Here is a 12,547-nt window from a genome sequence, read left to right as displayed (position 1 = left end):
TTTTTTTTTTTCACGTGTTGATACACCAGCATGTGAAAAACTTTTTGGATAACATTATATAAGCCTCGAAAGAGAACACTCACTTACGTAACTGAAATATCGGAAAGTCTTTCCGATTCTAGGAATACAAGTCGGTGAGTACTGTTATTATTGTTTACTTAAGGTATTGCTAATATTATTACTCTTCTATTTTAAATTAACAATCTTCAGATACGCACATATATATATCTAAAACACTACATTACACTTACACTCTTATTTTGACACAATGAAATTTTCGTAAGTGTCAATTAAACTGACATTACAAAATACAGAAGGTTGCTCGCTGTATATCCAACCATTTTCGATTCGGTGCTGCTACTTGGCGCATCATGCTGAAACTTTAGGCTCGCTGCCGGGAGCAGTGTTGTGTCTGACTTTGTAAATCGTAAGTGTTATCAAATAGTGGCGAAAATCAACCGGTAATGGGAGGGTTACGTAATGGCCTTCTTCCATGCAAGGTTTTCGTACGCACGCATTGTGAAACAGTGTCGTGAGAATGGGTTAATACTCGGGGTGACTACTGCGAAAGCTATTGTGGCACGTTACACACAACAGGCTCCCATTGCGAAACATTCACCCACGAAAACCACCAGAAGAAGAGCTAAAAGCAAAATGACACCCGTAGAACTAAGGGGATCCGTCGATTGGCGTGCTAAGAAAATCCCCCAACGCAACGTGACATGGGATACAGATTCCACCTTGCACCGTCAACTGTGAACAAAACAATTCGCAAGCGCCTCATATTGAAGTGTGTGCGGAATTCCGTGTACACCATCTGCTACCGCGTCACATTGACGAACTGCAAGCAACTGTATGAAAAATACCAGGCGAGTTCCAACTGGAAGAAAGTTGTCACAATGGATATGTTCCTCTCACTGCTGGCGGTCACGTTCGCAAGGTGTTCAAAAAAATGAAGGTGAATGTAAGATACTTCCAAGAATCCACTCTGACACCTAACTATCGGAGAGACATCCCACAATTGTATGGAATCGACGCGAACCAGGTGATGATCGATATGGGCAAAGCTTCGAGTATAACCGCCAGAACATCACTACATTTTCATCAGAGTTGGGCAGAGGAAATAGGAATTCGTATCATTCCGTTTGACGACATTCCTGTAAGTCCAGATGGCAGTCCAATGGATTTTTGCGCATTTGGACTGTTGAAACGATGTCACCGACACTGCGCCCGCACACTCTGGATGGTTCAAGGAAAGCGTGGAGGAAGGAGTAGAACAGAATGACCATGCCTGTCCTGTGCCGGAGCTTGCTGCAATAGAAACTGCGATAGCGTGTGATAGTCCATAATGCCGAGGGTCCAACAGAACATGATCGGTCGTGGCGGCGCGTTCTCTCTTGAAGTGAGTACCCGTCAAAAATGGTCGGATATAAAGCGAACAACCTTCTACATCGTGATTTTCCTTGATTTTTCGTTCTCAAAAGCTATTAACATGCAACGAAAAAAAGGAAAAAAAAAAAAAAAAACTGTAGAACTACTTTAGACAGAAATCCAACTTTATTTCGTAGCCAAAACTCCAAGTGATGATTACAGTACAATAACGATCGAAATACTCAGAAACTTTACTGGGAACATCGAATTTCAAAGTTCCTTTACGTTTAATACTGTGTACTGCATCACAAAACAACAATTTCTTTGGTTATTAACATTTCCAAACTTAATGAAGAGGGGAAGATGATATTAAATATTACGAATGAATCGCGAAAGCAATCCGTATTAGCGTATGCGTAAATTAGAAAATAAATGGAAAGACTACTAACTTTCTACTAATATTCTTTCATACATGATTGCTGGTGTTGTTAATCTATCTATATAAATAAAAATGAAAGTGACTATATTTGTTACTTAATAGCTCTTAAACCGCCTGACCGATCTCGATCAAATTTTCAACATAGATGAGCTTCGGGCTTGGGATGGTTTTTATCATTTCACTTTGACGGTGAAACTTAGAAGGGGGGGGGGTGGGGGGAAGAAGGGGGATATTAAAAATGATCGAAAATGACCGATATTATTGTCAAATCCATAATTTTCGGGGTCACTGAGATGAACAGTGACATTTTCGATGCCTTTTAAATCCAAATTCAGCCCCGCAACTTGTGGAAGTAGGCGTAGGGGGAAGACGTATTAAAAAAATAATCGAAAATGGCAGATATGACAGAGCGCTTGAGTAATAGTAAAAAGTGACTGACTAACGGAACACATTACTATTTTTTTTTATTTTAACCCAGTGACGCGGGTAATTGAGACTAGTGTTGTATATTTTTGAGTTCAAAGATTCCCTTTACATCTGAATGCGGCTTCTACAACAGTGATTACGCCCAGTGATACAGACAGGAACACGCACATCCGAAGTACTTTCTTGTCGAACATTACGACCATATCACTTTGAATATATAGGAATGAACTTACAAGGAATTGAATATTTAACATTTTTAAAGGATTATTTCGTAAAAGAGCTTAGATAGGGTCACATCTAATCATTTGAATGATTTTCATAGACATGAAGATCACAATGCCATTTACATTAATTTTGAATCTCAAACCTTTGATTAATAAAGACTGTCGAACTGTTTGAAACAATTGGTGCTTTCTTTTGCTTCAACAACATTACAACAATAGTTTTTGTTAGATGTAATATAACAAATTATCGGAATAACATAATTTTGTCGAACACAGCACAATAACACACTGAGCAAGGCTATGTGATAATATATATATAAAACACACAATCACGTAACAGTTTTAACACAATAACTGTGTCTTCATCAGATTTCTACTTCTTCTGGCTACTTGTGAGTTTGCCACCTCTTACATACTTCCCGGACATCAACTTTTAATTAGGCTCCGCCCCTTCGTTAGAAAGTAACATTTTTCCAGGACATTTGTGAGAAAATGGAAAGAAGCCAGGGAAATTATGAAGGCAGGAGACAAGGTGATGAACTGGAATGCAGGATTCTCGATAAATAAAGAATGAGAGAAGATTTTACTTGAAGAAGAAGAAAGGAAAAGGAAGAAACAAAGAGAACAAATTAATAAGGGAATATAATGAGAATAATTAGAGTACAAGAATGTATCCAGCAAAAAGGATAAGTGCGCAGCTGTACAAGTGAAAGTGAATAACCAAGTGTTACCGAAGGCTCTTGCACTATTTGGATACATGCGTATACCCTGCATGGCCCTGTGCCTTGATAAGTAGATAGCACAGTGGCGTATTGAGGGGTTGTAACTTCTCCCGTTGTGTAATGTTTCCTTCATATACTATTAAAATGGAAAGAATTTCGTTTTCTTAAATCCTGGAACTCAGCAATCCTTGTGTGTGTAGGAGCATTAATTTATACATGTGGCGGTACAACAGTTCCAAATGTTTAGGAGATGCGAATGAGTAGAATATATACTTATCTCAAAGAGACGAAGAGAGCAAAGAGACACGAAAATATTTTCTTTGAAATTCAAGTTAGTGGAATATAATTTCTAGTGATCTGAGTGTTCATCTAATAGTGCAAAGCTAACCGGAGCTGGAAGAAAATATATACATGACTGCTTAAAGTATCGAACCACAACTGATTTCACATGAAACTCACCTGACATTCCCGATTGTAATACATTTTCAGGGCTTCCCAAAGAAAGGTATTGTTGCATACTGCGCCAAAAGATCTTTTAAGTATGTGTGTCTGTGTTGGAAGGGGAGGAGGAGGATGAAGTCCAAATACAAATAGTTCATTATTTCTATGTAAAGAAGAAAAACTACTTCAAACTGATTCATTCCAGTGAATAGGGAGACGGAATACCGGGTCCTTATATTTGGAATGTCAAATGAAGGAGATGTTTTATTGGAGAAGGCCAGTATTAGAGAAGAAACGTAAACATGTCTTCTACGAAACATTTATTATTATTATTATTATTATTATTATTATTATTATTATTATTATTGTGATCATTCCTTTTATTGGATATTTCTGGGTACGCCTACGAAATAACGTAATATAAGAATAGACTTACCTGTATGAATGCGAAGATGATATTTCAGCTTGTCTTTCCTTCTAAACTGCTTACGACAAATAGTACAAATAAATCTTCTGAGGTCGGTGTGCGTTTCTAAATGCGACTTAAGGCTGCTGTGTGTACAAAATTTGTTCCCACATACCTACAAATAAATAATTAATTATATTATCAGTTACTACAAGAGTTCCATCCTCCTCTTCCTTTTCCTTTACTGTTTCCTGTTTTAATTGGCCTCAACACTTTCACATGATGAAAACTTCTTTAACTTTGTTTTCTCACGAAGGACCATTACCTTCTTGTATGTTGTTAATAATATAACTATGTAATTAACAACCACTAACTTTTCTTTATGTACTCGGGGAATTATTATCGGATGGTTACTTTCTCGGAATGATTTCAGCAATCAATCTGTTGCCATCCACCGACAAACACTAGTTGAAAAACGTAGGATTCACAAAGACTACACTGTGTTACAAAGACTTTATTTATGGGATGGTTATAATCCAATCCAAGACTAAAGGATTTCAAACCGGTAAATTCAAATCTGAAACCAGAATTTCGCTGTCAGGGATAATTCTCTATCAATTCCAGTACTTATACCGAAATTTGAACATATGGATAATAAGAATTTACAGCTGTAAATTCAAATCTGAAATCAGAATTTCGGTGATAGATATAGTTTTCCAGATATTTCTAGTAACTCTAGCAATTATAATTTAAACATACGCATCATATGAATAAATAAGGAATTTAGTGCGGTAAATTCAATTTTGAAATCAAAATTTCACTGTCAAAGATAATACTGCAATAATTCTAATTAACACTAGTAATTCATAATTTGAACATATGGATTTGAGTCATCAGTGCCGGGGAGGGGAGGACGGGGGACGAGTGGGGCAACGGTACCGGTGGTGATGGTACTACAACAACAAAATCAATTCTTTTGCTGCTCGGTAAGCACGTACTTTGTGTTGGAAGTAGCTCTTTTCCATTTTTATTTTTAGTATTTTTATAGACCTTATTTTCTTTGTAAGATAGAAGAATTTTTCAATATTAATGTTTACATATTCCAGGTTTATAACTACATGAGTCTTGGAAACGCAATTTCACTTCCGTATTGAATTGGAAATAACATGTTAACTTCGGAAAAGCATTACTTATGCTCTTTTACGTAGCATGTATCACCCATATCTAGCTTGGAATTTCAATTAACAGAGAAGTGAAGGTGGATCCCTTTTCATAAAATTTTACTCCTATTCCTAATTTTATTGCTCTTGACAAAGATCCCCACGAAGGAGCTGGAAGCTTATCATACCAGGACTCGTCGAAGTCTCAAATGAAATTACTCGTATAATACAAGTGTGTGAGTATTAGACGATAACCAACTTTAGGTAAAAAAAAAAAAAAAGTTGGTTATCGTCTAATACTCACACACTTGTATTATACGAGTAATTTCATTTGAGACTTCGACGAGTCCTGGTATGATAAGCTTCCAGCTCCTTCGTGGGGATCTTTGTCAAGAGCAATAAAATTAGGAATAGGAGTAAAATTTTATGAAAAGGGATCCACCTTCACTTCATTTCATTTTTTTTTTTAACCTACCTGACAGAGATATTTCTTTTCCAGTTTGTGCATCCGTATTTTGTGGTTTGTGAGATATATCTTTTTGGAAAATTTCTTGTTACATTCTTCGCACTTGAAAGGCCCTTGCTGCGTTTCATGCCTGTTAACCTTATGCTTTTGCAGTGAAGTTCTAAATTTAAACGTCAGGCCACATTCATCACAGAAAAAGCTTTTGTCATCCCTGCAAAGAAAGAAAAAAGTGAAAACTAATCTTGATTAAAAAATAATCACTTTACATGAAATATTAATATACTCACAACTGAACAATACTGAACAGTCACAGGAAAATAGTAGACCTCGCTTAGGTAGGTCTATGATCGGGAATATTACCAATATAGGACATGTCTCCAGGAAATCAACTACGTATTATTACGGGAAAGAACACGTCCTTTTACGATCACACTCTCATACGAATATGGGCAACCTCCACCCTTCCCGAGTGTTTCAGTAACTTCTTCATAACGGACTTGTATGTATATTATTATATGAACTTAGCACAGAAAATACTTTCTACAATTTGAAATTAATAACTCTGCGATACTATACAGTGAACAGAAAGTCACTACCTCACAAAATGTTTCTGTCGTAAGTCAATAACTTGGCGAACTACCACAGAGTTGAACTGAAATCATTCTTTTCACATGAGGTGCATTAACACCACCTATTTATTTTCTAACTAATCACACAAAATATACGAAACTTGTATCACTTCTCGACGTAACCTCCCCGCAGCAATACACATTATTTACAACGTTGCGTCGACGCCATGATTCCATGGCCGCAGCGAACGCTTCTTTAGGAACCTGTTTTGAGCACTGGAAAATCGCTGATGCAATACCGGCACGGCTAGTGAATGTGCGACCACGGAATGTCTTTCATAGTTGAAAACAGCCATAAGTCGCGTTACAATTGCCTAACAACACGCGACATGCACAGCCCTGTGGTCGTCCATCAGCATTCGTGGCACCCACCTGCGGGACGTTTCTCGTATTTTCAGGTCTTTATGCATGATTATGTGCACAGATCCCATGGAAATGCCACCTTTAAGGCAATGTGTTCCGCATTCATTCGGCGATCGTCCAAAACAACTTTCTCCACTCGTTCGATCATGTCAGATCGCCTTGTGCGAGGCTGAGAGTCCTTTAGTTTGATGTCACAGAACGTTCTGCCTTCTTCGAACTATCACACCCACGAACGTAAATTAGATACATCCATGACACTACCATCACATGTCTCACTCAATTGGCTATGAATTTCAAGCGATGTCACACCACGCAAATAGAGCAAACGAAAGATTACACGCTGTTGTTGTAGAGTATCGTAAGCATCCAAAACGATCATCTCTCTTACCGCTGCCGCTAGAGTCCCCTGTGCCATACGGTATTGCCATCTCTGTCCCGCACTGACAATGAGTGCTCGCGTATTTTAAAACAAACAGCACGTTTCTATGTTACCAGTCCTGAAAAAAAAAAAAAAAAAAAAAAAAAAAAAAAAAAAAAAAAAAAAAAACGAATGCATTTTATACTACTTGAGAAGAAAATTACTATAATGCTGAATATTTTGCTGTACACGTCCATATAAACTCAGCTTGGATACCAAACTCCAACGATATTTCTTTTTCTTTGGAGAGGGGAATTTTCCTTATCCTCCTCCCTTACCAATTCGAACATTAAGAGTCTTCATCCCGGCGAAATTAAAATACCGCTAATTTTACAGTAATTATGTGATATCTTCAAATAGATAAAAGATAATTGAAATATGGAACAAGAGCGCCCTAGACAATATTATTTTGCGTGAGGTACCGTTATCACAAGTCACCTAGTGGCTTTCCGTTTTCAGCTGTTTAGAAACGCGAAAATAAATGCCGATTTTTAAAATGGCTCGAAATCGAAAGCAGATAAGTGAGTCGTGATAATGGTTTCTCATGTAAAATAATATTGTCTAGGGCACTCTTGTTCCACATTTCGATTATCTTTTATCTATTTGAAGATATCGCATAATTACTGTAAAATTAGCGGTATTTTAATTTCGCCGGGATGAAAACTCTTAAGTAGAATCTATTGATTTTAGACTACATTTATAATTAACGCATTTATATATACCAAACCAAACAAAACCACCTGGCGTAACGGCTCATTTGTGAGCCTAAGCCTCCTTCAGCGCCATCCACTAGCGACCGGCTAAACTACGTCAAGCCCAGCGGCGCGCACGTGCTGAGCGCGCTGCATCGCCCTTTCTCCGACAGGCGCATCAGGAGCTTTCTAGACCTAGTGGCCGTCACATCGTTTTCACATGAGTCCCCAGTTTGCCTCACGACGCTGAATGGACGCCGACAATTGGAAAGCACCGGCCGGGAATTGAACCCAAGACCACGCGCTAACCACTACACTACGGTTTTCCCGTATTTATATCTACTGGAAACAATTACCGCATGAGCTGTTAAAATAATTTGAATTTGTGTAACTTCTACGGACAAAGAATCGGTTTCCGTTATCAGAAGGTTTCACACTACTAATATTTAAACCTACTTCTATTCTCCTTATTACATGATGTCAGAATAGTGACATTGTCATTATTTATGGATAAATCCTCCGTCAGTCTTTATATATGACTTACCTATGACTTTTCTTCTTGTGCAAGTTCAACTGTTTTCTGGTCAAGAATTCATCTGTACAGATTTCACACTTATACGGGCCTTTCTGACACCTTGGGATGTGATAAAGGATGCGAGCAATGCTCCGATACTCTTCCTGACACGTACCACATACAAACTTTCTCATTGTTTTCAATGTCTCCACGCTTGTAATTAATTTGCCTGATGTTATAACTAAATTCAACTGCAAAAGAAGCACACAAAATTCAGAAAAAAAATAATCGTGATATATAGTTATACACATTAAAAATTTGTAATAATGTACACGTATTTTACTCTAGCTTTTTGAAAATTCACAAATATCGAAAATAAACTAAACAAGTCGAAACTTTTTAGTACTAATTTTAATACAAGAATGGTGATTAAAACAAGGGCCTATCTAGTTACAATGATTAGAACAGACTTTGGGGGAGATGGCTGAAATTCAGCTTAAATGCAGAAGAGACTATGTAGATTCTATAAGGGGCATTCAAATGAAACCCGGTCACTAGTGTAAAGTAACGGTAACGATTGTATTAACTCAAAAATGTAGTTATACATAGTATACATACTCACACATGTAGTGATACACAGTACACATACTCAAAGATAGTCGCCAAAACTGTTGGCACATTTATCCCATTGCGACACTAGCCGGTCGATTCCATCCTTGAAGAAGCTAGTAGGTTGCTGTTGGATCCAGGACTGGACCCAGTCACACACTTCGTCGTCCGTTGCGAATTGATGTCCGCGAATAGCTTGTTTTAGAGGTTCAAACACATGAAAATCACACGATGAAAGGTCGGGACTGTACGGTGGATGTTCCAGCGTTTCCCACTGAAAATGCTGCAATGTCGTCTTCACCGCATTGGCCGTGTGTGGGCGGGCGTTATCATGCAGGAGGATAATGCCATTAGACGACATGCCTGGGCGTTTCGACTTGGTGGCTCGTCTAAGGTTCTGTAAAGTGGCTTGATAACGCTGGGCATTGATGGTGGTATCCCGTTCCAAGAACTCGACAAGCAGTGGGCCCTTGTGGTCAAAAAAGAAGGACATCATGACCTTACCAGAACTGGTGTGCACGGCCTTTGATTTCTTTGGAGGTGGTGAAGTCGCATGTTTCCACTGCTTGCTCTGACGCTTGCTTTCCGGTTCAAAATGGTGACACCAAATTTCGTCCCCTGTGACAATACGCGAGAGAAAGCCATATTCCTCCTTATGATAACGTTGCAGATGACTCAAAGACAGCGCCATTCGAGTATTACGCTGTTCGGCGGTCAGTTGGTGGGGAACCCACTGCGCACAAATTTTTCGAAAGTTCAAATGTTCATGCATTACGGTGGGGGCGGTGCCCCCGCAATACTCAGTAACCGATGGATCTCGTCTACGGTGATTCTGCGGTTGTCCAAGACTAAAGCATTGACTTCTGCAATCATTTCCGGTGTGATGACACGATGAGCCTGTCCAGGACGAGCATCGTCTTCCAGTGACTCGCGCCCCTCAAGAAATCTTTTGCGCCATTCAACAACATTTGTACAACTCAGACTGTACTCACCGTACACAGCCTTCATCCGTCGATACATTTCACGGCTTCCAACTCCCTCCGCCGCCAAAATTCGAATCACTCCTCGTTGTACCTGCTTACCTGCATGTTCGGTAGTGGACGATAACTTGTGTGACCACCTTCTCTTCGACGTGAAATCACACTGGCTCTATGCAACGTCAAACGGTGCGCACGCGTCAGTCTCTCTACCAATCGATGACGCCACCACACCCGCAGTTACGTGGCGCCACCTTACATGTAAGGCAAAGTTAGACGCACTGACCAGGTTTCATTTGAATGTTCCTCATATATTCGAAAAGCAATTGTCCTAAAATGGATGAACACAGTCAAAAAGCAGGAAACATTAACATTACTGTCAATCTAAAATCAAGGAAAAACAAATAATACCTCAATTGATCTCAAAAACCAGAAGAGTGAGATGGATGAAATTCAGCTTCAATATAGAACAGACTATGTAGATTCTAAATTAAAAAAGAAATTGTCCTAAAATGGATGAAACATTCTAAAAATCACAAAATATGAACATTAAAGTCATTGAAAAAATAATGAAAAAAGAGGCCGTCCACATATCTCAAAAGCTATAATGAGATGGCTAATTGAAAGCTTATTCCAAAGACATAATGAAGAGCTTAAAAACCATGTATAGCACGTAAGGTAAATATGGATAGAACATTGTCAAAAGTCAAGTTGTTTGAGTAAAATCAATAATAATGATAAAGTATATAATAACGAGATGGCTAATTGAAAGCTTATTCCAAAGACATAATGAAGAGCTTAAAAACGATGTATAGCACGTAAGGTAAATATGGATAGAACATTGTCAAAAGTCAAGTTGTTTGAGTAAAATCAATAATAATGATAAAGTATATAATAACGAGATGGCTAATTGAAAGCTTATTCCAAAGACATAATGAAGAGCTTAAAAACCATGTATAGCACGTAAGGTAAATATGGATAGAACATTGTCAAAAGTCAAGTTGTTTGAGTAAAATCAATAATAATGATAAAGTATATAATAACGAGATGGCTAATTGAAAGCTTATTCCAAAGACATAATGAAGAGCTTAAAAACGATGTATAGCACGTAAGGTAAATATGGATAGAACATTGTCAAAAGTCAAGTTGTTTGAGTAAAATCAATAATAATGATAAAGTATATAATAACGAGATGGCTAATTGAAAGCTTATTCCAAAGACATAATGAAGAGCTTAAAAACCATGTATAGCACGTAAGGTAAATATGGATAGAACATTGTCAAAAGTCAAGTTGTTTGAGTAAAATCAATAATAATGATAAAGTATATAATAACGAGATGGCTAATTGAAAGCTTATTACAAAGACATAATGAAGAGCTTAAAAACGATGTATAGCACGTAAGGTAAATATGGATAGAACATTGTCAAAAGTCAAGTTGTTTGAGTAAAATCAATAATAATGATAAAGTATATAATAACGAGATGGCTAATTGAAAGCTTATTCCAAAGACATAATGAAGAGCTTAAAAACCATGTATAGCACGTAAGGTAAATATGGATAGAACATTGTCAAAAGTCAAGTTGTTTGAGTAAAATCAATAATAATGATAAAGTATATAATAAGGAGATGGCTAATTGAAAGCTTATTCCAAAGACATAATGAAGAGCTTAAAAACGATGTATAGCACGTAAGGTAAATATGGATAGAACATTGTCAAAAGTCAAGTTGTTTGAGTAAAATCAATAATAATGATAAAGTATATAATAACGAGATGGCTAATTGAAAGCTTATTCCAAAGACATAATGAAGAGCTTAAAAACGATGTATAGCACGTAAGGTAAATATGGATAGAACATTGTCAAAAGTCAAGTTGTTTGAGTAAAATCAATAATAATGATAAAGTATATAATAACGAGATGGCTAATTGAAAGCTTATTCCAAAGACATAATGAAGAGCTTAAAAACGATGTATAGCACGTAAGGTAAATATGGATAGAACATTGTCAAAAGTCAAGTTGTTTGAGTAAAATCAATAATAATGATAAAGTATATAATAAGGAGATGGCTAATTGAAAGCTTATTCCAAAGACATAATGAAGAGCTTAAAAACGATGTATAGCACGTAAGGTAAATATGGATAGAACATTGTCAAAAGTCAAGTTGTTTGAGTAAAATCAATAATAATGATAAAGTATATAATAAGGAGATGGCTAATTGAAAGCTTATTCCAAAGACATAATGAAGAGCTTAAAAACCATGTATAGCACGTAAGGTAAATATGGATAGAACATTGTCAAAAGTCAAGTTGTTTGAGTAAAATCAATAATAATGATAAAGTATATAATAACGAGATGGCTAATTGAAAGCTTATTCCAAAGACATAATGAAGAGCTTAAAAACGATGTATAGCACGTAAGGTAAATATGGATAGAACATTGTCAAAAGTCAAGTTGTTTGAGTAAAATCAATAATAATGATAAAGTATATAATAAGGAGATGGCTAATTGAAAGCTTATTCCAAAGACATAATGAAGAGCTTAAAAACGATGTATAGCACGTAAGGTAAATATGGATAGAACATTGTCAAAAGTCAAGTTGTTTGAGTAAAATCAATAATAATGATAAAGTATATAATAACGAGATGGCTAATTGAAAGCTTATTCCAAAGACATAATGAAGAGCTTAAAAA

The 12,547-nt window shown here is 36.9% G+C and overlaps 1 protein-coding gene across 3 annotated transcripts in view; it reads right to left on the bottom strand.

Moving 5' to 3' along the window:
• The window catches only part of LOC145671399 (uncharacterized), a 59,766-nt gene that overhangs the window by 19,096 nt on the left and 28,123 nt on the right, over positions 1–12,547 (bottom strand). For all 3 annotated transcript variants that reach the window (XM_081740524.1, XM_081740525.1, XM_081740526.1), the window contains exons 7-9: positions 8,302–8,522; positions 5,665–5,866; positions 4,060–4,204 (exon numbers count right to left, since the gene is read on the bottom strand). In XM_081740524.1, the coding sequence (XP_081596650.1) occupies positions 4,060–4,204; positions 5,665–5,866; positions 8,302–8,522 (568 nt within the window). The remainder of the gene's footprint in view (positions 1–4,059; positions 4,205–5,664; positions 5,867–8,301; positions 8,523–12,547) is intronic.

The sequence above is a fragment of the Thermobia domestica genome, chromosome 15, assembly GCF_964235325.1.
Source record: "Thermobia domestica chromosome 15, izTheDome1.hap1.1, whole genome shotgun sequence".
In the NCBI taxonomy this organism is placed as follows: domain Eukaryota; kingdom Metazoa; phylum Arthropoda; class Insecta; order Zygentoma; family Lepismatidae; genus Thermobia; species Thermobia domestica.
Note: the sequence above shows the minus strand (reverse complement) of the source record. Positions and strands in the feature narration are given on the sequence as shown.